Source organism: Barbatula barbatula (assembly GCF_947034865.1).
Source record: "Barbatula barbatula genome assembly, chromosome: 15".
NCBI lineage: Eukaryota > Metazoa > Chordata > Actinopteri > Cypriniformes > Nemacheilidae > Barbatula > Barbatula barbatula.
Window position 1 is genome coordinate 10,605,205 of NC_136778.1, and position 26,741 is coordinate 10,631,945.

Sequence of the window (26,741 nt, forward strand, 5' to 3'; positions counted from 1 at the left end):
TTTAGACGTGCTAAGGCCAGTCATTACCTGGTGTCAGTTCAGCCAGTTTGTACTATGTCACACATGGGGCGGTTGATCGTACCTCATTGTACCTGTCGTGTGAAGTCTGCTGGGCTCCCTGACAGTTTAAAAAGGGTCTCTCTGTTTCAGTCCTTATAAAAGAAACTAATGATAATGAAAAACATAAATGTACTTGAAAATTAGACTTAGTATCTAGTCCATTAGCGGCGACAGGCTTTAAAAGCTTACGTTTATTGTCTTCCTTGACTCTGACTGCTTTGTTAATACGGCGCTTAGAGTTATTATACAATAATGATGCTAGTGAAATTTGACACTAAAGGCTTTCATGTCTTGAACCATTAAAAATGTCAGAAAACCTACTCGGCGTTCCGCTGCATTATGGAAAACTGATGCGACGGCTGTTTGCAGAGCCTGTGTGCTAAAAACAGACCGGCGGGGGGAAAATACATTTTTGCGAGAAGATTCTCTTTGTGTCAAGATAAGGTTTTTATAAGCAAAGTTCTGGTAGCGTCACTACAAAATGTTGTACAACCAGAAACAATAATGCACATATTTTCCCAAATACAGCAGCAATAGCAAAAAGAGAAAACATGAATAGATAGTTAACACCCCCCCAAAAAACTATTATTATTTACTCGTCCTCATGTCATTCCAAACATGTAAGACTTGCTTTCTTCTGCAGAACACAAGATATTTTGAAGAATGTTGGTGTCCCAAAACAGCCAAAATATCTTGTTTTTGTTCCACGCAAGAAATAGCCATACACAGGTTTTAAATGACATGAGGGCGAATAAATGACAAAATGTAAATTTTTGGGTGAACTTAAATCATAGACAAGTCAAAGTTCAGGTCATCCAATTCAGTCTAAAACAGTTGCCACTGTTTTATCTATCACAATTGTTATTCTCATTTCATAAAGGTACAGCAAATAGGATTAGGGCCAGCAATTCTGGGGATGAGAGTCAACTGGCCCTTTCTTTTATCTCTGTACTGTGTGTAGGGAGCTTGGACTGCTCACAGGCACTTTGAATTGGAGCGATTAAGTCTTCAGAATCTGCAATGTACAGAGAGAGATATGGATATATGAAGGAATCGAGAGAGAGAAAAGCAGGGGAACATACTTTACTGTGTGCCGACTGTAAGCCAGGTTTGGTTTTTTAGTATTATGGTTTTGGCCTAGAAAAGAGAATGGTAAGATACATGAAAGGGAGAGAAAAAGATCTTTGGTTTATACACGCATTTGAGACCACAGTGAAAATCTGGGACGACAAATCTAGTTGGAAATGGGAAATAAACAAAGTTTATGGATTTATGGACTATGACGTAAAACGAGGAGGAAATATTTTAGGGTTCGTGCTGTTTTGACGTCACTAACCAAATTGACAGTGCCTTTGTACAAAAACTCAGATGTCAGCAAGATGTCCTTGAAATCAAGTTTAATATCTTGAATCGTATTTAGATAACAAGGATCATGTGCTGATATTAAAATACTAGAAATAGTAGAAATCTTCAGATTCTTAAAGGGCTAGTTCACCCCAAAATTTGAATTCTGTCATATCTATTTTCCCTCATGTTGTACAAAACCTTTATGTGACTCTTTCTTCTGGGGAACACAAAAGACAACATTTTTAGAATTGCCTCCGTGGTTTTGTGTCCATATAATGGAAGTCAATGGGGGGGGGCTGATGTTGTTTGGTTACCGACATTCTTCAAAATCTCTTTTATGTTCTGCAGAAGAACGATAAAATGGCATGAGGGTGAGTAAATGATAAACAATTAAATTTAAATTTTTTAATAAACTATTCCTTTAATAGCATTGCTTACATATACACAGGTTTACATACTGTATGAAAGGTGCAATATAGAATACAACCAATTTCACCTGTGGGGTCACACCTAATTTTCCAGGTTATCGAAGAAAAAGTTAAAACGCAACAAAGTTTTGGCTTTCATGTTTTTGCTTTGACTCATTTACTGGGAAAGAATGAAAGAGGAGAGGTTCAGTAAACCACGGCTGAGTAAGAGAGAGAGCTTTGTTTTAGCTTGCAGAGAATCCGTCAGCAGTCCTCGGGTTCTCACAGTAAAAAGAGCCAGATGGATACTCGAATCCTCTTCTCTTTTAGACAGAGACAATAATCAGCTCTTTCTCACTATGATCACCCTATTCTCAAACCAGGAAGAATAAAACCACTGAAATCAGCTTGAACTTTAAGCCACCGTTGCGCAGCGCAGTTCCCTCAGACGTCTGTTTCCCACCGCCCGAATGAATTGGGCTATGAATCATCTCATTTAGGATATTGTATACATCCCGTTAATTGATAACAAATCATCATTACAGGTGCGAGAATCACGATCTACTGACCATCCAACGAAAACTCGCGTAGTATCTGTTTTCCAGTCCGAAAGTCTGATTAACAAATCTGTTTGTTTCTAGTTCCATTTCAACTCAACATTAATCACAATCAACGCACAATTTCTCTACGCTAACAGAACAGAGCAGCGCGTCTTCCCGGGCCTCATTATTTGTAATCCGATGGACTGTCACCGTTGAGTAATGTCACAGGCCAACAGAAGCAAGATCGTTTGGAATAAATTCCAAAAAGCTATACATTCAAGCTCCTAACCGCCCTTTGTCTTACTTTCATTCATGAGAAAACACGGCGTGTTTCGTACACAGCTGTGTGTCATAAAGGGGATTTCTTCACACCTTTTTTGTGAGGATGAGTCTACGAAGACGTCAAGACCAGATGAGCCATCAAAATGACAGGGCTGCACACCTGCAATGACAGATACATGCAAACAAACACGATTCACATCCGCATGACTCAGGCAGAAGTCTTGCGCAATGTTAGCCGCAGTGACAGACGAACAGCTGGCGGTTGTGTGCGAGCGTGTCTGGAATTAGTTTAGCGTTAGTCCAAATGACCTCCATCAGAGCCTGTTCACTAGAGTTAGGATGAACAAAGCCAGACGCATCTAAGGAGCGTTCCTGTAGGACGATTGCGCGGTGCTAGCAACGCTAAGGTCATGGGTTTGAGTCCCAGGGAAAGAATGGGATGAAGTTGAACATGAAATTCCATCACAAGTCAAGGCGGTTGTCAATAGAGGGATGAATCTAGTGGATAAATGAGTATCAAAATATTTATTTTACCTTTAGTATTTTTGTTATGGTACTTGAAAGAGGATACATTTACAGACGAAACCGCTCAGAGAGGATTTTAGCTTGCTGAGAGTTTTAAAGTGTTGTTTAATTGTAAGGACTGTAAAATATTCTCTGTGAAGTTGTCTTTAAATGGATGCCCTGTAAAACACTGCCGTATCCATCAAAACACCACTTGTGTAACATCCCCCACCTTCAACAATACATTTCAAGGAAATTGCTGTCGGCCTTGAAATCGCTTGCTGTGGGCAATGTTCCTGTTCTTATGCATATTTGTTTGGTTTGAGTAATAAAATGTTATAGCTTCTTAGTCCGTATGTTCTGCATAATCTATTTAAAAAGCTGTTGAAAAACAAAATATATAAGTAAAATGATCATCTTTGTTTCATTTTGTGAACTACTACAGCATTTCTCCTATAGTTTGCATAGAAATATTGTTTGTACTTGCATTTATTTGAAGAAAATGAAAACTGGAGAAACAGGTCAACATTACAGAAAAGATGCTCTGATGCTCAAACACTGCAAAGAAAACAAGCTCATATTCACTTTTAAACAATACAGAAGTAATATTTGTATTTAGGAAAAGTAAAATTTAGATTTTTGTCATTCCTGAGGTTTGATTCTGTTGAAATTCAACAGACAGTGGACTGGAAAGGCCACAAAACCTCTAGAAATGCTCATTAAATTAAAATTCGGAACAGTCTCTTAACTTTTTCCACGGCTGTATTTATGTTTAGTGAGTGTTGGGTACAAAAACAAAACATTTACTAATAGCTGTTCTTTGTTTGTTTAAAACCAGCTGAACACACACACACACACGCTGTGCCGGAGACACACAGGCGCGTCCTGGTGTGTTTGCATGAACGAGTGCCCGTATTGCATGCCCATGTGCATGTTAACCACGAGACCCGAGCGAGTACGTCGGTGCATTTCTGTGTGAAATAACCGTGACAACCTGAGCAAATGTTCCCTCTGTCACTTGCAAGATAATAAGGGGTCATTAAAAAGAGAGAGAGAATGGACACGAGTGGAGGGGGGTCGAAGACCATAGGTTGGAAAATAAATTTGGCCACTTTGTGAAAGGAAAAAAGTCTTTTCTTTATTTGGCTTTAAGGCCCAGGCAGCCTTCTCTGTTTTTCATTTCATATTTTCTCTGGCCACAAGCAAAAGTGGAGTGTTTGTTGAACAAGAGCAGCTCTCTCTTACCCCTCAATCTCTCATCTGTCTCTCCCTCTCTCTCTCTCATTTTCCTTACCTCGCTCGCTCGCTTTGATGCCAATTTGGCTGTAACGGAGCATGTCCAGGCCTTTGCAGATGTGTCCCTCTCCCTGCCTCTGATTGCTGTGTTCAGGCCAAATAAAACATCACGTACAGGATACAGGCATATCTCACTCTCTCTCTCTCTCCCTCTTATTTCCTCTTCATCACTCGGCGTCTCAGAAAGCAGTCATGTTAAAAAAAATGACAAAGCATCTATTAATTGCACACGCGTGTTCCATGTTAGTAATTTCGCCTCCCATCGGGGAGCGCGAGCATCTGTGCGTGTGATATGGTCTGATCAGAACACATGATCGTATTCGGGTGTGCGTGATTTTGTGTCCAAGACAATTTTTCTCATGTCAAGTCTCTCTGCGTGTTCTCTTAAGTAAGATCAACGACCCTGATTTTCAGTTTAGTCAGCCTTCGATGAGTGACTAAACCTTGGCTCTAACACAAGCCTTAATCAGAGGAATGCATGTAACCAGCGCAAATACAGTGAGACCTGTTCCCCCCCGGTAAGCTGGATTCAGTTCCACCCGTGTGGACGGCATCCAAACCTGTGATTAAAGAGCATATGAGAGCTGATTAATATGATCAGATTCCTCACGACAGACAGTTTGGGATTATAAGTGGTTGTTTACGATGGGTCTTCCCAGATCACTCAAATGCCACAATTCCACCTATAGTATTGTATAAATAAGTATATGACGTTTATAAAGTTGCAGCTGCAGCTAGTATAGTATATATTGGTTAACTCTTTCTTTCTTTCTCTCTCTCTCTCTCTCTCTCTCTCTCTCTCTCTCTCTCTCTCTCTCTCTCTCTCTATTAACTCGTTTTTCTTTGCAGTAATTGAGGTCTGGAAAAATACAGAGCAGGTTTTCATTTATTTTGACCTGTTTCTCAATTTCTCCCCTTTCTGCAAATAAATGCAAATAGAAACAATAGTTTTATTTGAAAATGTGTGAGAAATATTGTTAGTCCTCAAATTTTTACCTATAAATAATAAATTCAGGAAAACAGAACATGTATCTAGATTTTTTCTGCATCTGCAGCTTTACACAGTAGCACTTGGCTAAAATGGTTGAAATAATCTTCAAAATTGTTTCATCTCTAGGTGTATGCTTAAATGTTTGCAATTACTGGTGTAGACAAAAATATAATTTGTGCCAACATATCAAAATCTGTCAATTTGAACACATTTAATTTATAACCAATTTTGTTCAAATTTTTTTTAAATGGATGACTTGGATCAATCAGCTGATATTCCTAATAGATTGTCAAGAAAACAATTTAGCAAATTCTAGTCAAAGGGTGATTGCTTTGAAGATGCTAAAATATAACAGTTTTTATTTAATTTCGATCATTTTGTTACAACAATTTAAAATTGTTACAGTTTTAACAGCTACTATTATCTGTGAAATATGTGAAGAGAGAACAAGTATTTACAAACATGTGACTGGTGCTATATATATATATATATATATATATATATATATATATATATATATATATATATATATATATATATATATATAAAATAGAGAAAGAACGCGTGCATGAGAGAGAGCGAGAACGAGAGAACTGGTGAAGAAATTTGTAAACTGGATTATTTAATTGAACATGAGAGAAAATTCTGTAAATGGTGCCAGAATTTTGACTTCTTTGGGAACTATATCTCAAAGAGACCTAGAAATTGAGAAAAATAGAGAGTCTGTGGAACTGAACTGAACTGTGGGTAAAAGTGAGATAAGTGGCCTTGAACGCATGCAAAATCTAAAATAATAGCTTTTGCTATGTGCTTCTGACCCTGGAAAAACCCATCAGTTTAAAGCGCAGCTTGTTTCGCGAATAATCGCAGCTTTCCCGTTCCGCCGTTGCTCAGATATGCAATCAGCTCTGTGCGGGTGTGGATATGACGCGCCGGCCCGAGGCATTACTTTGACATTTCGCTGAGATGAGAAGGTTGAGGTCCTTCAGCCTGTTTAGTGAGCCTTTCAAATGCGAATCGTCACACAGCCCTTGTTTTATAAAGACAAACGATAAAAACACAGCTCGTGTTAACACGAGCCTCCGTGCGGCTGAGAACTTGTTGCTTCTTGTGTAGCCAAAGGTTAGATTGGCAGCAGAAAGCTGGAGGACCAGGGGGAAATTGGCCTCTGTCCCGGGATGTTCAACCCTCATTTAGGTTGAGCCTTGCTCAGGATTGCGGGTGAGAATTATTGTGCGAATGCACCGACATACTTTTAGGATGACATTGCAACATCTCACCTCACCGTCACGGTTTGTTTTTCTCCGAAAAGTTAGCAATTCGAAAGAGGCACTTTGTGCGTGTTTATCTGTCTAATGTGAAGCCAGTTCCAACATGAGCGAACTTCCAGTGAAGTGTAGTTTAAAAAAACTGATTCTTAAAAGAAACTCACAATAAGTCATTTTTTATTTCTGCAGAAATCATGGTTAGATCTAACACAAACTCACATTTAAGCCGCCTCAACCGTGGTCCTGTTTATTGGCAGTTAGATGTTGAATGGTGTCTCGCTGGTAGATAACGTGGGCGGCTCTTGGCCGCAGGTGGGCCGTATAATGTCAGAAGCGGTCTGAGGGTTTCTCGAACGGAGGCTGTGGCGGAGTTGGGAATTGGACGTGGAGCGCTGATGTGTGTATTGTGGAGATGATGAGGTGCTTATGGCCGTGGCCATCACGCTTGAGTGGAGGGGCTGTTAAAATCCAGAACGCTGTCTTTTTCAGCACATGGGAGTAAAGTCATAATCGCATGATTTCTGTTTGTCCTCTCTTCACCCACAGCAGAGACTCAGGGATGCCCGAAGATGTCTCTCATTGTCTCCCTTAACGATTACTCATCTCTGGAAATGAGAACATAATTTTGCTTGTTTCGTATCGTCTCTTTGTTGGTAATGGTTCACATCATGATTTTGTACATAATCTTCCTGATCTTTTTGCTTTCTTGTAAGTCTGTATCGATCAGATGTCCAAGTGTTTGAAAAATATCTTCTTTGTAATAGTAACGTATCAAAAAAGACCAATGAAGTCAAACTACTGCTGCTGTTCTTACAAAGGGAAAAAATAATGGGGGTACTCAGGGTGCTTTTGCATACATTTTATACGTACAGAAAAATAAAACACATTTAGATCAGCTTAATTTGTCAGTTTTATCTCCCAGATGGCATTGAGACTTCCGTGAAAGTCTTTCTCTTTAAGTTTTTGCATCTCAGATTTTCCTTCTGAGAAAAAGAACCCATCTGTTTTATTCCAGCTATATTAATTGTACAGCTCTGTCTATACTCTTACTGTATGTTGAAAATTGTTATATTTGCGTCTATTTTTATTTCCTTCTACCCAACTTATGAACATCCGATGCAAAGAAATCTTTAAGCAATACATTCTCTGTAGCAATACATAAGAAAATGAATGAGTCTGATGTAGGGTCAGGAAGCTCTGCGTTTGGAGGGTGCTGTGCGAGTGGTAATGGCTTATAATGGGCTGCCATTGTTGGACTTGTGTGAGGATGTTTGGAGTAGGTCTGCACTTGCTTCCCGTTTGTGCGTCTGCTACATAAGTGAATTCCATTCCAAATTTAAGAGAGGGTTTTGTGCACGGGACAGCTGGTTAGTTTTTTACGAACCTAGAGATGTTGATATGCGATCAAGGGGGCAGTAACAAGAGTGAAAGAAGTTGGTGCATTTTTCAGGACAGACCGTTTTGAGAAGTAAAAAGTTGAGTAGAATTTTTAGATTTGTTTTGTGTTCGAGTGAAGCATTTTTCACAACATGTGTGTGTGTATGAACAATAAGAAAAGACAGCTTCACGTGGTTAGGTTTGAGAGGATGTCAGTTCATTTCGATGTATAATTTTTTCAGTCAAACCTGCCAACAGCATATTCCAGGATGACCAGACTTCGCTGCACGGCTTGCTGCTTTTGAAGTGCTCCTCTCTTCTCCAAAGCCCGCTTAGAGAGTTTCAAATCCTGAGACATTTCCCTAATAGCAAAAACACCCTTTTAAATCACAATGTGTCAAAAGGGGCTTCAGGGATCCTTGCCATTAATATTACACAATCTGCGTTGTGGGAGAAATCGTTCAGCTTGTCAGATAATACAGCAAAAACATTGCAGAGGATTTATAAAGGCCGCGAGGCACAAACCAGCATGCTGCTGTTCTTTACATTTACATTGTTTAAAGGAAACGCCAGGCAAACCAGTACCGACTTGATCTAACTATATTTTCAGATTTAGCTGTAAGTGCGAGCTGCAGTGGCCTTTTCACTTTTAAAGCGTCTAGCGGTGCGCCGAAAAGCCCGGGCTTTGATCCCTGAGAGAAATGAAAGCGTTACTTAGCAGCTTGAGCGGTTCCCGCGCGGAACGCTGGATCGGAGCGTCCCCTGCCCCCCCTCTAACCGAAAGTGACAAAGCTCTCAGTAACGGTGCTTGGAAAAGCACATTTCTGTTTGGTAGCATGCAGCGGGAGGACGCCAGGGCAGCGGGTGGAGCGACACGCAGGGAAAGTGAGAGAAAGAGAGATAGACAGCAAAAGAGAAAAGGTTGTCACGGCAATTCTACCGGTTCCCTCAACATTGATCAGAACGCCCGGCCATCATCTTCTGCCTACTTTATTTTCTGAATCACTGAGCCTTTACTCTGACGGACTGAATTATTTTCTCCACTTGCTTACTTCCTTTTTTAGCCATCGTTTTCCTTCTTTTCATTTCGGCCTTGTTTTCTATTTACCGTTTTTCTCACCTTGTACTATTTGCATTAAACCAAATTGTTCGTTGATTGAGTAAAGTTTTGCTAAAGATCATATAGTCAAGTTTATTATATGGTATTATTATTTTATTATATGTTTTGTGTCTCAGCCAGTGGCTGTTTTTCTTAGTTCAGCCTGTGTTTTCACTTTTCAGTATATTTCAATTTAATTATTTCTGTAAATTGTGTTAAAAAAATGTTCCTTTAAAATAAGATAACCAAGTAGATTTGTGATCAGCTTTGGAGTCTGGACATTTTTTTCTTCTTTTCTTTGAAGTTCTTTTTTGCAGTTTTCAATGCAACAGTGCTTTCTATAGCACACATTTGATCAATTAGGTTCCCAATATGGCTGTAAATCGATTAATCGTGATTAATCACATACAGAATAAAAGTTTTTGTTTACATAATGTGTATATGTGCATATTAGATTTGTATTTATAAACACGTACATGTATACATATTTAGGAAATATTTACATGTGTTTGTTTATATTTACAAATAATTCAAATGATGGATAAATGTTTATTCATTTTGTAATTAACATTTTTCTATATATGCATGTATGTGTATGTGTTTATAAATACAACATTAATATGCACAGTGCACAGACACATAGGAAACATTATTATGTAAACACAAACTTTTACTCTTGATGCGATTCATTTCGATAGATCGTTTGACAGCGCTACTTCTTAAATCAAAACAAAATACTTGCGTTGCAAGTTTTTGTTTTTCAGTTACCAAAAATGTTTTTACTTTCAGTTAACGATGAAAACAACACTGGATGTAGATAACACACATACACGCAGTCCCATAGCTGAGATTCATTTTGTTGGTTAGTCTAAATAGATGCACAAACACTTGTGAAGCAAGCAGAAGCAGTCAGGAGGAACAAGAGGACGTTCATGCGCACACAGATACACGCACTCAAATAGTCTTTGGTAGCCACAGGCAATAATGAGGCAGGTCTAACACCCACGCTGTCTGTCTTCCTGCTCGCATATTCATTTACACACACTCGCAATATTGTTTCCCCGTCTCTTTCATGGGAAACGGCGAACATTGAATCGAAACCCTTCTTTCTTTGCCTCGGAGTCAAAATGTCAAGCTATGGAGCTTGGAATACGTCAGCCCTCGTTAGTGCGCGTCCGGCGAGGGCTCCGTCGCCCATCTTGATGTTTTCATAGGCCTCTGGAAAAGTGTCTGTGGGAGGCCCAGCTCTATTAAAATATTGTGCTCCAGCCGAGTGATGTCCGTTAAAATAGAAAATCCACCTGATGACTGGAATCCGCACAGAGGACAACCCTATCCCCCCACGGGCCCACCCTGCGTGTCTGCGGCGTGTCTTTAGCCATGCATCAAACTGCATAATCTGCATCACACATCATGCAGCTAAACCAAAAATTGTACCTGTCCTTCACCTGGATTCTGTCAAAGAAAGGCAGCGGAGCGCCTTCGAGTTCGGTTTCGCCTGTGGTTTCATTTCAGCCGACGCTCGGCGCCACTGTAATACGATCATTTTGAGATGGATAAAAAAAGTGGTGGTCCTGAGTGTGACAACCTTGACTTAAGTGGCTCGATAATTAAAATACTTCAAAGCTAATGCCACGCAAGCAAAGCAGAGTGGGAAACGATTTGTCTTTTATAATGAAATGACATTCTAGTGCTTTTCGCTTTCAGATGCTCTAGATACTCAGCCAGCCAACAGCAGACGAAGAGAGCGAGAGAGAGAGAGAGAGAGAGAGAGAGAAAAGGAGGCAAGAGTATATAAAAACATGCATAATGTATCCCTAATGTATTCTAATGCAGAACATGATAGAAGCTTGCTTCTGCTTGAATTAACTTATGCATTAAGAAGCTCTAGAAGGTCACTAATATCTGCTTTTATATCTTCCGGCCACCAAATATGAAAACGGCCTTACACGTCACGTTAGAAGACGAAACAATTATGCGATTTTCTGCTGTGCTTGGGCCCTTACATGCGATAAATACGGGAGTCGACTCGATCTGAAGTAAGCATGTCATTAATGGCTGTTATAGGGCAGTGGTTAAACATACCACGGGGAAAGTGGCACGGAGAGGGAGTGAGGGACACATTTCCTCCATATTAACACTGAACTCAGGGTCTCTCTTGCAGCTCGCAGATTTGAGTCGATATGAGGGCTGTCACCACGCTCGATTCGCAATTACCCGGTTAGTTCTCAGTGGAGAAGAGGGCACCGGCCGTTTCTTTTTCGCTGCAGTGAGAGACAGAGGTTTATAATGAAAGTTTGGTATTAAATGTTGTCAGGTGTGTTTAATGTGAACGGTGGTTAGATGTTTGTATTTTACATTTTCCAGACCAGATCAATACATTTTTATGGGTAAATCTGGCCTTGTTAAAGTTCCTTTTTTTGTAAGGTCACTATCACTTTAGGAATCTAAAAGGAAGCTACAAATCTGAACTGTAAACGTTCCTTCTGTGGTCTGCTTTAAAACGTCTTTCTGCCGCCATAGATTCTACACTAAGATCTGTGATATATTAAAGAAGGACCCGAGGAACATCTGGAAAGTGGAACGTTGTCTCATTAAACAGTTAATCTCAATGAGGCTTTACAGCACAGATGAGACCGGAAACATGCAGATTTTGTGGTACAAGTGCAGGTGGTCTGTGAACACTTCCACATTGAAAGTAGCACATGTTTAAAAGACGTATTGTCAAAGAATTCTTTACAAAGGAATTGTACATGTTGTCACAATCTGAATTGCTTACATGGAGTGAAAAATAAGATGTTTGGAAGAATTTGAATACCTGTCGAATTAGTGAATTTTATTAGTCATTAATTATGATGAATCGATTCTAAAATAAATGTTTATTTTTATATAATAAACAGTATGTGTGTTGTGTGTATATTTATATGTACAGTATATAAACACACAAAAATGCATGCATACTGTATATTAAAAAATATAAGTAATATGTATTTATATTTATAATGTAAACTATATTTAAATAAATACATTTTATATATACCTTAATATTTGTTTATGTGGCACATACATACGTATATTATATAAACACAAACTTTTATTTTGGAATCAAATTAATTTGACAGCACACAATTTTTATTTTGGTTCCTCTACACTACAAAACAACTAGTAGGATTAACTTAATTTTCTTTTATTGATTTTCATAATTTTTGCCCAAACTGTGGGCAAAAACATGACACATATTCTAAAGTAAAATTTAATCAAAACAATGTGTGCAAAAAAGTTTTTATAGAAAAAAGTTTTTATAGAAATAAAGTAAAATTTACTTAAAAAAATGTGTACAAAAACCTGACAAACTAAATTTAAATTTAAAACTTTGTGCAAAATAGTCAATCCTACTAGTTGATTTTTCAGTGTACCTACAGTAATACAAGAAGCTTCTATGACTTCTCCAAACTAGTAAATGGTAATGATAAGTATGGCTGGAATTTACAGATGCTGAGCGCAGTGTGGTTATATAGCACAACTAGACTCAGATATGGAAATAGATATACAGAAATAACAAGAAAACACTTCACTCGCGAACCTCTTTTGGAAAAGTAACAGCAACGGACATACTCGCAACTTTCATTTCCCAGATCGGGTTAAAAGGACTGACACTATTACTCCCAGAAACAGTTCTGCATCTCCTACAAACCAACTATCGGTTGAAAGGGCCAAAAGATCCAATTACTCCAGTACAACCGGTTCGGTGGCGTAAAAGTGTGCGCTTTAAATTGCTGTGTCCTGACTGCGTTGCCCCACTCCTCATGGGTAATTGACACTATGCATAAAATGAATGTGGACAGAGGCGAAAAACAAACACAGATTCTGAGAAGTTCAGACTACTTTGACTGCTGCTGAATGTGGAAAATCGCTCCTGTTTGAGTAGTCGGTCATGATGCTGTAGTTTTTAGTTGAGGGGAGGAATTGTGTAAAGACTTATAAGAAGCATGTGTGTTTGGGGGGGACTCGTGTCACAGTGGGGACCAAAATTGTGGGCAAAAAAAGTGTATAAATTGTACATAATGATATCTTTTTTTAATCCAAAAATGCTAAAAGTTTTCTATGATCTTTAGGATTGGGGTAGGGTTGGGGATAAAATATACAGTTTGTACAGTATAAAATCCTTACACCTATAAACTGTCCCCACAGAGATAATAAACCAGACATGTGTGTGGTGTGGCTGATCTAGATGGTAAATCAGATTGTTTTAGTTGGATTACACTAAATATGTCAAAACACAAATCGTTGTTGTGGCTTTGGATCTGCATCGCCATCCCTGGTGCCATCAGAGGCACGGATAACCCATAATGAGGTTTTAATCCTTAACCGCTCATTACCACAAGGTCAGTGCCCAACAAAATCCAGGGTCAAACGGGGTCGCGACCTCAGATCCTTGCCCACGATGGTTCACTGAGCACGATATGGACACATTACCAGATCTCTCACTCATTTTCTTCGCCGACTGTCTCTCTCTCACACGCACACATCGGTTAAATTCCTCTCAAAGACTAATTCTCTTTTTCCATTCCATCTACTTGTGGGAATTCTGTCTTTTCTTACTTTAACAGATGTCCGTCGAGAGTGGACACATCTCATTAATGGTGTATGCATGAGTGCTACATTTCCATCCGCTCATTCCAATATGTCCTCAGCCAAAGGTTACCTTCTGAGATTTGAGATGGATCTTATTTCTGAGGTTATTAAAAACAAGAAATTTAATTTGGGTTACCCACAAGCCTCTCATTTCGAATTCATACAGCATTTGGAAATGGCAGCTATAGCGAGTCAACGTACAAAGTGTGCAATAACTTTGTAATTTAAAGACAATTACAGCACACTGAAAAAAACACAGGCACTGTTGGCGAAGAAACGCAAAAGGCAGAGAATAAAGGAGATGGCGGAAAGTGGATGGCGGCGTTGAACGCGTGTAATGTTGTGAAAAGTACTCGGATGGGCTCACTCATGTGGGAGATTTGAGCGATGCTTTCCGCACGCGTCGGCAGAATTAATTTGACTTAATTGACATTCATAAGCCAGACATTGCGGTTTTACTCTGGCTGGGAAAAGGCTGTATTCTGTTGTTTGCTCAGTAATTGAAATTTCCATTATGAGGTGTAAACATTTAGGAGCCACCAAGTGAATATTCATCAGAGCTGGAGTAGTGACTGAGAGACACAACATTATCCGTGTGTGTGTGTGTGCATGCGTACAGGTACTGAATTTGCATTACTGCAAGGGAATAGTTTTTTATTTTGTTTTTGTAATGCGTTTATGAATATATTATCTTCTTGTTGGCTTAGTGTGGTTTTTTATATACTTCATGCAAATACATCCAATATTATTGTTTGTTGAAATTATGTATTTATGTGTTTCGTTAATACAGGTTTAGACAATGTTAATACAGAAAATGATCTGATAAATGAAAATGAGCAGATATATTGTAATTAAAAAAAGACAACGTAGTACACAGTTTTGATGCAATGCACATACAAATATTTTTAGAAAAAGTATTTTATAAAAAACTCAATTTTCAAGCCATTTATATTTCTTTTTTTCATTTTATATTTTCTCCCAAAGCCTTTGCAGCACGGATGTTGCAACAATAGAGCAAACGCCCACGTAATATTAGCAAATAATACAAAATCCCAGTAGTGCAAATATAAAAAAGATATATAAAAAACAAAATGAAATAAAGTAAAAAAGCGACTTCTTTCTGTGTGTTTCTTTCAGCACCGTCTCAGGTGAGCGAGGTGATAAAGGAGCGAGTACAGCAGCACAGCGTTCAGCTCTCCTGGCAGGAACCAGAGCAGCCCAACGGCGTCATCACCGAATATGAGATCAAGTACTATGAGAAAGTGAGTGCACACCACCTGCTCCACAACACAAGCTATTAATCAATCCGTGTGTGTGTGTTCCGGAAATGATAGACAGAACTGGAAAAGAAACAGAGACCGTGTGTCTGTCAGGTTTTCATTTCCCATGCAACCTCCTGATTTTTTCATCTTTTTTATGATTCGCGTTTCCGCGCACGTAGCTCGCAGTCAAACGCTCTGGCATGAGTGGACTCTTCCAGCCTAATTGCTTTAATGAATGAGCCACTCAAAAGACTTTAATTAGACTGAGGTCTTTCACAAACATACACAATAACGTACACAAGATCTTCTTCAGGACCGCAGCCACAAGTCTGAGACCACTTTATAACGCACACGCAGACTGCCGCACGTACCTCTTAATGCCTGGGATTGTACCCGAGCATCTGTTCAATGAAAAACAACCAACAATCCCTTGCAGGCACACACACACTGTCACTAAAACATTAATCAGAAGTGTAGTCTCAAAACACACCCACACACACACACTCGCTTAATTTCCTTCACATCAGCCATGCATTTTCTTTCCACTCCATCCATTATAAAGCAGAGCTTCATAGTGTAAACAATGCTCAAATTCATACGTCAACTAGCCAAGCATGAGCAGAAAGGTCCAGATCGTTTGCTCACCGGGTCTCAGCGCTTGGCCTGTTGGGTTCTGCTCTGAACCGGTCTCGAGAGCAGCTCTCTGTCTTCCTGAGCTTGGTCCAGTTTGGAAATTAGGAACAAGCTTGACTTCACTTCTAACAGCCTGTGGCATTTCATTTGAGACTTTTTCCTGCTCAGAGTCCAAGGAGATAATTTACAGATCGAGGGATAAATACATGATCCGCGGTTGATGCAGGTTCGAAGCACTTGTGATGCAATGAACATGCAACTGCTAATTATTAGAAATATTAATTATTTCAATTACTTTTAAAAACAACTGCAGCTTAGCCGCTTCCTCCTGGAAATTGTCAAAGTGAACCCACTCGCAAATTATTTCTAACACATTATGATTTGTGAATCGCCTAATCTTGCCCAGTTTATAAAAACGGACGGTATGCAATTTGAGATGCAGCCTTACGCCGCATGTTTGCGTTTCCTCAAGCTCTCTTTGACATTCCAATTGTAAATGAAGCACCAGCTCCTCTGAAACAGCTTGCTTCCGGTTACCTTGGTTACGGATGAAATACTGTGATATTGCCTCCGCTTGAACTCTTTGCGTGTGAAAAGGGCCAAATGCTGCGGTATTCGCTGCCAAGCACTTCGCCGTATCCGCCATTGTCAGAAGAATTTGCTCTTTTGATATCCTGGGACTAAGTTTTCATTTTGTTTTGCTTTTTTTAACCTGAAGGACCAGAAGGATCGCATTTACTCCACGGTGAAGTCAAAGTCCACTTCAGCCACAGTCAATAATCTGAAACCCAGCACAGCGTACATCTTTCAGATCCGGGCGTTTACGGCAGCCGGGTACGGCACCTTCGGTCCCAGACTAGAGGTCACCACCAAAGAAGAGTCAGCTGGATCTGGTGAGCAAAAGAGTATGTAAAATGCTATTTTTAAGGTACTTTATATCATTTTAAAATGGTTTCCGTGTCTTAAATGTTTCTTATTAACTATGGCTGACAAACCAAGCCGTCTAAACACTAAGGCACTGTGTATTTTATGCGATAAGATGTTCTGTTCTGTTAACAAGAAACAATCCAACCTGAATGTGTCATTGTTTCAAATGCAGGGAACTGTATTACCATCGGGGACTATTAAGCCCACTTTCAGAAACAGTAGAACCGTGCGCTCAGCGAGACCCTAAAATAGAGCCGGCCCCTCCCTGCCGCATTGCCCTGTGCCTTTCAAACGCCTGTATTACTGGTTTCAGTAGAGCACACAGTAAAAATTGAAAATGTTTGTTTTATGCTTCGCAACAAAGCTATCCTGCTGTCTCCTCTCGTCTTGTGTTTTCTAAACTAAGATCATAGGATTACCTTTGACAGCTTGTTCTCATTCACTCCATATTCTGTGTTGTGTTTGTGCTTCAATCGCAGCCACAGTCATATCGAGCGAGCAGAATCCGGTCATCATCATCGCCGTGGTTGCGGTGGCCGGCACCATCATCCTGGTCTTCATGGTTTTCGGTTTCATCATAGGGAGAAGGTACGCTCTCGCGGCCCCCATTGACTCTCCGCTACTGTGAGTCTCATACGCCCTCTCGGTTTGACTTTCTGTCCCTTAAAGGCCACCATAGCGGTGGAGTTCACGTGTCACACCCTCGTCCCACTGCGTGTTATCACACCCAACATCATGTCATACGCTGTGGGAATGACCCCTGATGCATTTTCCCCTGTCACACGCTCATGCTGTTTGCCTAGGATGAGATTCAGAACTGTGAATTCTCCCTTCACAAATAATCACACCTGTTTACCTGTTACTTGCCATAGAGGAAATATTTTTGTGTGTATGAATTTTTGTTTTTCCAGTAAAAATATCTAAACATCCCCAAGCAAGATGAATGTACAATCATTTACAAGATAAATGTACTAGACCCAAAATTATGTTAAATAATACGATTTGTTCTCTGAGAAGTGTATTATCTTGTATTACAATTTTTTTTCAAGTCTATTGGTAATTCGTGTGTGTGGGTGTGAGTTAAAAAAAAAACCTCAGTAAATTTGGTTACATTACAGTAAAAAACTATTATTTCAGATCAATCTATAATCTTAAGATATTTTTTATTTAAAATTATTTAGTTAATTTTTTACACTGTGTTACACAGATATTTTTATAAAGTATGGATGTTTAGATATTAATGCACAAAACAACAACACTGAATAAGAAAAGAATGGTTCGCAGTGCATGTGGATAAACCAAAACTGCCTTTTGTCATGTAAAAAATCTCATCACTCATGCTGTTCGTCATATTATTGAAGTAAACTAATACACATTAAATGGTCACGGACACGCACATCGCTTCCCTGCATGTCCGTCAACACAAATGCTCCGAATGCTTTGGTTTTCCATGTCAGTTTAATTCATTACTGAGTTATTCTCAATGTTCAGATGGATAGATCATTTCCAGCTGTAGGCAAATGCAAGATTATTTATATATTCCTGAAGTTCTCCCCAAGACTTTCAAACAGTCTTTCTGAAACACAATGAGCCAACACAAATATTTTTGCATTTAATTGAACGATTTGTCCCAAAGCTCACAGAACAGAAATAAATTAGCAGCATTTCTGTTCCGCGACTCCAAGTATCCATATTTTCTGGCCATTTCAGGTTGAGTTTGAGCAGAAATACATTGCCCTCCGTAGCCCTGTGATGTATGAAATCATTCTCCTGGTCACTGCGTGTCATTAATTAGCTTCTTTTTGTTTCACGTACAGACACTGTGGCTACAGTAAGGCAGATCAGGAAGGAGACGAAGAGCTTTACTTTCAATGTGAGTGCCAGTTTTCATCAGCTCATTATACACATACACATACACGCTCAGGCGAAGCTCCCGGAGACCCGCCGTCCTGCCGAGTTTAGTGCCAACTCTAATCAAACACCTGAACCACCTAATCAGGGTCTTTGGGTTCACACTTGAATTACGGGCAGGTGTGTTGGAGCAGAGCTGGAACTGAACTGCACAGAAGTGTGGACGCAGTCATGCTGTAAAGCACTGACCAGTGTTCAGATCAACTGTAACTGTTTAACACTCTCTAATAAGCTCCAGTCTAAATGCAGTATCTAAAATAACGTCGTTGAATCATGCCTATAGAGCACTTTAAGCAAGTTATCAAACAATACAGAATTAGGGCTGTCAAATCGATGGATCGCAATTAATCGATTCCAAAATAAATGTTTGTACAAAATTTGTTACGTATATATGTATGGCTGTTCCTTTTGCATAAAACACGCATACATGTATATTATAGAAACACACCTTTTATTTTTTAGAAATGTATTTTAGAATCAATTACCAAATGGTATACAAATGTAAAACTTTAAATTATATAAATATAAAAAAGAAAGTCTGCAGCTTCACCTTTTGGTGACGTGTCAAAAGGTTCCTTAGTAAATGGATTTTATTAACATACAGTTTCTTATAGTTAGAAAATGATTAAACTACTATTATACAGTGCGCCATACAACATTTGCTACGGTGGAAACTGTTACGTAATTTTTAGAGGAGGGGAGGCGAAAGGGGGAATGAATCGCCTCCGAAAAGGATATAGACTCGCCTGTGGTGAAAAGCTAGGTCACAACCCTCATAAAAACGGGCCATTAGCAGATATCGAACCGCAAAGTCCCCGCGCTTAAGATCTAAAGAGAGCCCTCAGACCTCTCAGACGTTCTTCGAGGTGTTCGACTCCTCCGGATTCTAAACCCCTTCACCCAGGCCTCTCGGCCAGTATGATGTTTCCTCTCAGCAGTCCCTAATGAAGCCCCTGGAGATAGAGCCGGCGATGGCCTTCCCACACTTGCTGTGCTAATGATCAGCGCTGTAGGCAAAGTGCTGATTTGGAAACAAAGGTTCAAGGAGGCACAGCTTGCCTGTACGGGGCAGTGCAACCTCGCTTGCTTCCTTGCCCGGCGAGCACCTCTTCTGGCCATATCTCCGCTGTGGTAAAACATAGCCAAAAACAGCACCAGAAGCTCCAAATAACATCTGTCAGAGCTTAGAAAGGGAATCTCGTCTAAGACGCAAAGCCGTGATATTCTAGCTGGGTTGACCAAAGGCAGATAAGGGGCGCACACCTGCCTCGTAAGCCCAATTTGTCGGTCGCGTCCGATACAAACACGTGTCGTATCAGATTCACCGACGGCTTAGATGGACGAAGCAATTATAGCATGTGAGGAAAAAAGCAAATATGAGATGCCACCGCATGTGACTGGAGCACAATGCCACCCGTCTGCTTACGTAGGTCATGAAAGCGAGAGCGGGGAGATATGAGGCGAATGCTCTCTCTCTGTTCTTTAGCGTGGCTTTTGTTGCAAATTAGTAATTTAATTACGCGTTAACAACAGTCCGTTTTAGTCGTTTTCATCGCAGCGTGATGTAGCCTATTAGTTTTTGCATCTCATTAAATGGGGCTTAACGCTGAAGTTGACAGGTAGCGATGTAATTATAGGATTTGATTAGATAGTAAGACTGGGTGAACACATTAATTGGGTCTAGAGTGAAGTCACGATGTCGCATATGGATATTTTCTCACTCTTCGACTCAGAGTAAAATACCCGAACCGAAGTTTCGTCACATTCAAACAATAGCTGCGGCTCATAAAACCCATTACACGTTGAGTGACAGCTACAAATTCTGTTGCCATGCAATACAGCTAATATCTTTCAGCTCAATTCCGAGAACGCTAACGAGAAAATGTAACGTGGCTTTTCTAAAATATGTGCAGAAAGCATCTGACCAAAGAGACCTTTTGACATGCTGTCTTCCATCACACCGGGCTCTTTAGCCCCTGTGTTTCTACCCTGCGGTAATCGCATCCGTCCATCACGGCGTCTGTGTGTGTGCTGCATGCATATTTAATCGTAACAGTAATCCTCTTACCCTTCTACAGTTAAATTTCCAGGCACCAAAACCTACATCGACCCTGAAACGTACGAGGACCCGAACCGGGCTGTCCATCAGTTCGCCAAGGAGCTAGATGCATCTTGCATTAAGATCGAGCGGGTTATCGGTGCAGGTGAGCTCCTCTTGTCTTCTTCGCCGCCTCACTTTAGTCACACACCTCTGTCATTCATCACAATGACAGGCAAATATTTACACTCTCGATAGCAGGCAGGACATCTTTCTGGCCTCTGGTTATTGATAGCGCCGCTGTAGGATTGGTTTATAATTAATATGTCTTCTCTTAAGGCCAGCGTGCACATAAATGTATCACCGTTGATAAATTGCCACCGCATTCCTTTTAGTTACGTACCCTATAAGTACGTTAGCGTGTCCTCTATATAGCATATCCAATTACCTGCTCTCTCGGTTGCACTCCCCTGTGTACTGATGCAGAGCATCATATAATGCAGAGTCCTGCCGCCAGCTTGACTGATACGCATTAGGTAACGCGGCGCAGGTAACAGTGTTAAAGTCGATGCGGAGAGCTGCAACTCAGCTTGTGGGTGGTTGTGTGTGTCACAGGAGAGTTTGGAGAGGTGTGCAGCGGACGGCTGAAGCTGCCCGGAAAGAGGGACGTCTCCGTGGCAATTAAAACGCTGAAAGTAGGCTACACCGAGAAACAGAGGCGGGAGTTCCTGTGCGAGGCCAGCATAATGGGACAGTTCGATCATCCAAATGTGGTTCATTTAGAGGGCGTGGTCACCAGAGGTGAGCAGTTTATATACTTCAGTTTTCATGATGTGGTAACGTTAGGTTTTTAAGATTATAAAATTATTTCTTAAGATCTTCTTTCGGTCAAGTGGCTTTTTGCTATACAGATCGACAGGTTAGTATATGTAAATCTAGTGTGAATGCAGCTTTTCTGAATTCTGTTTCAATTAGGATTGTGTTGTTTTTGACTCAAGGCTCCTTCATAATAATATAAAATCTTAGTTTTAAAGCGACCGTATGTCCTTCACAAAAACGTTAATAAAAACTCCCCAGTTGTAGAATGGTCTCAGAATTGTTTCTCATTACCGCTTTCATACAGCATGTGTTGGCCGCGCTTCATTTTAATAGAGTCTGTTCTTTGCTCTTTCAGGAAAACCAGTCATGATAATAATTGAATACATGGAAAACGGCTCATTAGACGCCTTCCTCAGGGTACGTATAAACCACCCTAGACAATCTGGTCAGCGAACACAATATCTTTTCTGTTCTGTTCATTACACCCACCGCGTTTTACCATTCCTCCGCTCGCAACGGAGGCGCGGCTGAGATGGATAGTCAATCGTGTTTATCTTCTCATGCAGAAGCATGACGGGCAGTTCACCGTCATCCAGCTGGTGGGAATGCTGCGAGGCATCGCGGCGGGGATGAGGTACCTCTCTGACATGGGCTACGTCCATCGCGATCTAGCGGCACGGAACATCCTCGTCAACAGCAATCTCGTATGTAAAGTGTCCGACTTCGGCCTGTCCAGAGTGATTGACGACGATCCCGAGGCTGTCTACACAACGACGGTGAGTCAATTAAGCCGCCGTTGTCTCGGCATACCTGTCTTAAAAACCCACTGCGCTGTCAGAATAAACAAATCAACTCATGCATCAGAGGAGAGCAAATATAGATGCTGCCTGTGGCTGTCTGTGGTAGAAATGCTAAGAACGGTATTGAACATCTATACTTCTGAGCGAAATTTTTATGTCAGGGTATGAGTACGTTTATATAGCTATATTAATATATATATATATATTAAACTTTTAAACATAGAGGTCAACAAAATGTGCGTGAACATATGAACACAGCGTACATAAAGTAATGTTAAATCTTGTTTTACATGCCCTAAGGGCAATGAAAAAGTTCCTGACCAAGGTTGTCCAAAAAACATACATCAAAGTGTTTATATATTTTCTATATAATAAATATAACTATTTATTACAGCACCATGTAAGATAATAATTTTTTTTTGTCCATTAATCTCCCCAATTTAAAAGACTATAAAGAATAGATTTTAAATATAACTGAAACAGAATCTCAGTTTTAACAGAATCTCAGTTTACTCATCCTTCTGATTTGCATTTTTCAGGGGGGCAAGATCCCAGTTCGGTGGACAGCAATGGAAGCCATCCAATACCGTAAATTCACATCTGCCAACGATGTGTGGAGCTACGGGATTGTCATGTGGGAGGTCATGTCCTATGGAGAACGACCTTACTGGGACATGTCCAACCAGGATGTAAGTCACAGTTTCATAGCGAACGAAAATGAAAAGAAGGCTATACGTGTTTTATAACATCATGCCTGTGTCAAACCAGGTTCATCAGATCACGGCTGTATTACTTAAAATGACTATTGAAGGCATGTGAGGATCTGTATATTGTTGCATGTACTTTTTTCTTATTTGTATTAAATTCATTTTAAGTCTCTCTTACATTTTGTTTAAACAAAATGTTGAAAACTTACATCTATTTCAGCTCCTTTTCAAATCATCAAGGCAACTGAAGCAGTTTTAAGAAGTCTCTTGTTAGTTCGTTCTACTTTATAGCCTTGTAAAACTAAGGGTAGTCTTAAAATTCAAATCACCTTAACAAGGAGGTAATCTAATGGTTTTAAGGTATTAAGACAATAATTTTTACACGTTTTTCAAGGTAGATGTCAACACTGTCAGCGATGAACTCGTACATTTTGAGGATAAAACGGTTTAATGGGTTTCGGAAAAAGAATAGTGTTTTGCTTGTACAGTTCTTTTTTGTATTCCGGTACACCTTCAACCTTTCTAATGAGAAATGATTATGTGAGCCAAATTCATCATTAGCAGAACTCAATCAATTCAAAGATATCTGCTTAGCCATGCAAAACCTTCCGAATGATCTGTAGGCCAAGCTTTTGTCTGGAAGAAATTGGTACAGCGGAGCGCTGTTCATCATTCCTATCACAGCCGTCCGGGGTGTTCCACTCGAACTGGATTGAAATTCAGATACTGTTTGGGTTAATGAGATGTATGAGGAGAAGTGTTGTTAATCCGTCGCTGGATGTTGGCACTCGTCTTGTGTACGCTGCTCTTGTGATTCTTTGTCAAAATTACACAGGCTTAAACAACCTCAGAGAAGGTAAACAACCCTTCTCGGTGGGACTGATGATGAATTCGAGCTACATTCAGAAACCGCACATTTTTTACAAAACTGGACAAGACCTGATGTGCAGTCAGAGCATTGTAATTCGCTAATAAATGTAAGTGTTATTGTGTTGCGTTGGAACACGCGCCTTTGAGAAGTGTTGATACTCGTCTCGCCTCAGCGCCGGTTTTTCTATCCCGTCGGGGGGATTCGAAGAACTCCTCGAGGGCTCCAGAAAGAAATGTTTACATTTCTTCAACTTTTTCTGTTTTGACACTTTTCTTTCCATAGCTCAAGCCCTGTTTGGCGAGACAAGACAAGAATAGCAGATGAGGATTCGGGGAAAATAAACAGTCTGCTATACCTCGGGAGTAGACGAGAAAGAAAGCATGGCTCTGGACAACCCAATTCCCAGTTTAGTTGACTCAGATTGTTTAATCAGTTGAGTGAAAAAGCAGGTGGATTTATTACTTCATGGTCCCGTTGCATTCGTAAACCCACACATGTGGAGCTAGTCAACTACACAGACATCCAAGCATCCGATGCAATCATCCCTGGTTTAGACGTACCCTTGTTATCTTGCTTAATTACACGGGCTCGTGGTGGTATGACGGTCACGGACAGCTGTTCGACAGACCCGTCTCACTGGCACCTCACTCTTATAGAATTTCAGCAGTCTGTGCCCTTTCCGTGTGCTCAGGCAAGTCTAATAACCGGAGCAAGAATAATCACATCTGGTTAGCCTACTTTCCCTCTGTTGAAGTTGGTAATGCTGGAGGTAAACCGCAGAAAGATTTAGCCAGTAAAGCTGCTGTTTACAGAATCCTGATTAAAGGATGAGCAAAATGGAGAGAGGATGTAAAGAGAGAGCTTGAGGTGCAGGAAAGGATTCGTCTTTGTGTATATTTCAATCTGGATACTAATGGCGAGCTCCCATTTCTCTTTGTATTTGTGCCTTTTCTCCGGGGCGGATTCTGAAAACGTTTGTGCCGCTTTTGCATGCAGCTGTGCGGATTCAGGAAAATTACTGGGTGTAATTCATTCTTAGCAACTTCGACCCTGTCTTTGGTTCTTTCCTTTCTACTCTTTGTCTACACTTTTACTCATTTTTCCATCTCTCGCTGTGATCTCGCAGGTCATAAAGGCTATAGAGGAGGGATATCGTCTTCCAGCCCCCATGGACTGCCCTCCTGGCCTCCATCAGCTCATGCTTGACTGCTGGCAGAAAGACAGAGCCGACCGACCCAAATTTGACCAGATCGTAGGCATCCTCGACAAAATGATCCGCAATCCCAACACTTTAAAGACGCCAATGGGGACGTGTACACGGTGAGGACGGCCATTCGATTTTACACCCAGCTATTATCTATCTCCTCTAAAGGAAAACGACGCTGTTTACGGCACAGATTTGCTTTTATGGTTTGGATGTTGCTTGGTACGGTTTTTACTTTATACACCTGGCTATAATTTCTTACAGGCCTTTTATAGGGTTGTGAGCAAATTTGTTTTAAGATAATATAAATAAATTAATGTATATCTGTCTGGCATTTTATTTATTTATTAGGGTTTACAGATGAAAAAAGAATCTCAGAGAATCAATGGCTTCCATGCCCTTATGTTCAATAACAAGGACTTTAAAATAAATGAGTGTTTAAGATGTTAAAGCCTTGTGGGAACTTCAGCACCTTGTACGCGAGGTTATTTACCTTTAAAACACAGAATGCGTCACATTTAAGAAAAATATTTAACATAAAAATGGAAAGTTTTGGTCTACTTTTCATCACTTGATGAACAGTAAAAGATGTAAAAGTTACAGTTTCCTAAATCACTGAACTGTGATTACAATAATTATGTCTCATTGTCAGTATTAGTGCTGGCACAATATCAGATTTTCACGTTACAGTTATCATGAAAAAATAATATGCGATAAGTTTATTCTTGCGATGTCCATTAAAATGTTTCTATAAATGAATAATGCTATCTTTAATTTTGTTTATTTTGTGTTTTTTCTTTCTTTTTGGCGATATTTCCAATGTGTAGCATAAACACAATATAAATGATAATGTTTTTAATATGCCAGAATCAACAATAACCGTGATATTTTGACGCATACAATAAATGTATAAATGTATTTTCTACATTTAAATCAAGGTTATATTAGTTTACTAAAAACAAAACTTTGAAAATGTTTCTGTTTATTGATATCAAATTACTTAAACTAAGCGAAAAAAATGTAAATGCCTCAGAAATATACTGAAATAATTTTAAGGCACAAAAATTTTAATAATAGACAAAAACTAAATAAAAATGAATTATTATTATATAGCAACAAAAAAAATAAAGAATACAATTACGAAAGCATATAACAAAATTGCAAAAAAATACCTGAAATTAACATGCAAACTAAAAATCTAAATATAAAAGCCCATTTAAAATATTAATAAATAAAAAAAACTATAATAACTAACATTTATGCAGATGCCATCAGAACCGACCGACTTGTGACATTACATTACAGATAGACAGTATGTATAAAAAAACTGCCAATTTTAAAAGATCCATCAGTTTGTACTGCAAAATACAGCCAGAAAAAATATCATAACTAAAAATAATTAAAAAATGTAAGCAAAGACTCATGATTTAACTAGTGGGACAGTCTGTTTTGACGCATTCCTAGTTCTACATACTGTACCAGTGCTTATATGTTGGCAGCGTTCCTTTATAACAACCATTGTCTCTTTCTGCTCTTCAGACCCATAAGCCCACTGCTAGACCAGAACACTCCAGATTTCACCTCTTTCCGACTGGTCAGCGAGTGGTTGGAAGCCATCAAGATGGAGAGATACGTGGACAACTTCACAGCTGCCGGATACAGCTCTCTGGAATCCGTCGCTAGAATGACTATCGAGTAAGAGAACAATCTTTCCCACTCTCACCTCTAGAGAACCTTCTAAGAGTCATTTCAGCTCTCGTT

The 26,741-nt window shown here is 39.8% G+C and overlaps 1 protein-coding gene across 2 annotated transcripts in view; it reads left to right on the top strand.

Annotated features, from left to right (window-relative positions):
• Nucleotides 1-26,741, top strand: part of epha7 (eph receptor A7) — a 64,469-nt gene that overhangs the window by 34,550 nt on the left and 3,178 nt on the right. Inside the window, exons 6-16 of one of the 2 annotated variants that reach the window (XM_079475234.1) lie at nucleotides 14,946-15,070; nucleotides 16,422-16,596; nucleotides 17,110-17,218; nucleotides 18,448-18,503; nucleotides 20,620-20,745; nucleotides 21,195-21,380; nucleotides 21,754-21,815; nucleotides 21,965-22,174; nucleotides 22,738-22,887; nucleotides 24,903-25,096; nucleotides 26,520-26,675. In XM_079475234.1, the coding sequence (XP_079331360.1) occupies nucleotides 14,946-15,070; nucleotides 16,422-16,596; nucleotides 17,110-17,218; nucleotides 18,448-18,503; nucleotides 20,620-20,745; nucleotides 21,195-21,380; nucleotides 21,754-21,815; nucleotides 21,965-22,174; nucleotides 22,738-22,887; nucleotides 24,903-25,096; nucleotides 26,520-26,675 (1,549 nt within the window). The remainder of the gene's footprint in view (nucleotides 1-14,945; nucleotides 15,071-16,421; nucleotides 16,597-17,109; nucleotides 17,219-18,447; nucleotides 18,504-20,619; nucleotides 20,746-21,194; nucleotides 21,381-21,753; nucleotides 21,816-21,964; nucleotides 22,175-22,737; nucleotides 22,888-24,902; nucleotides 25,097-26,519; nucleotides 26,676-26,741) is intronic. The other variant, XM_079475235.1, reaches the window with a different exon arrangement.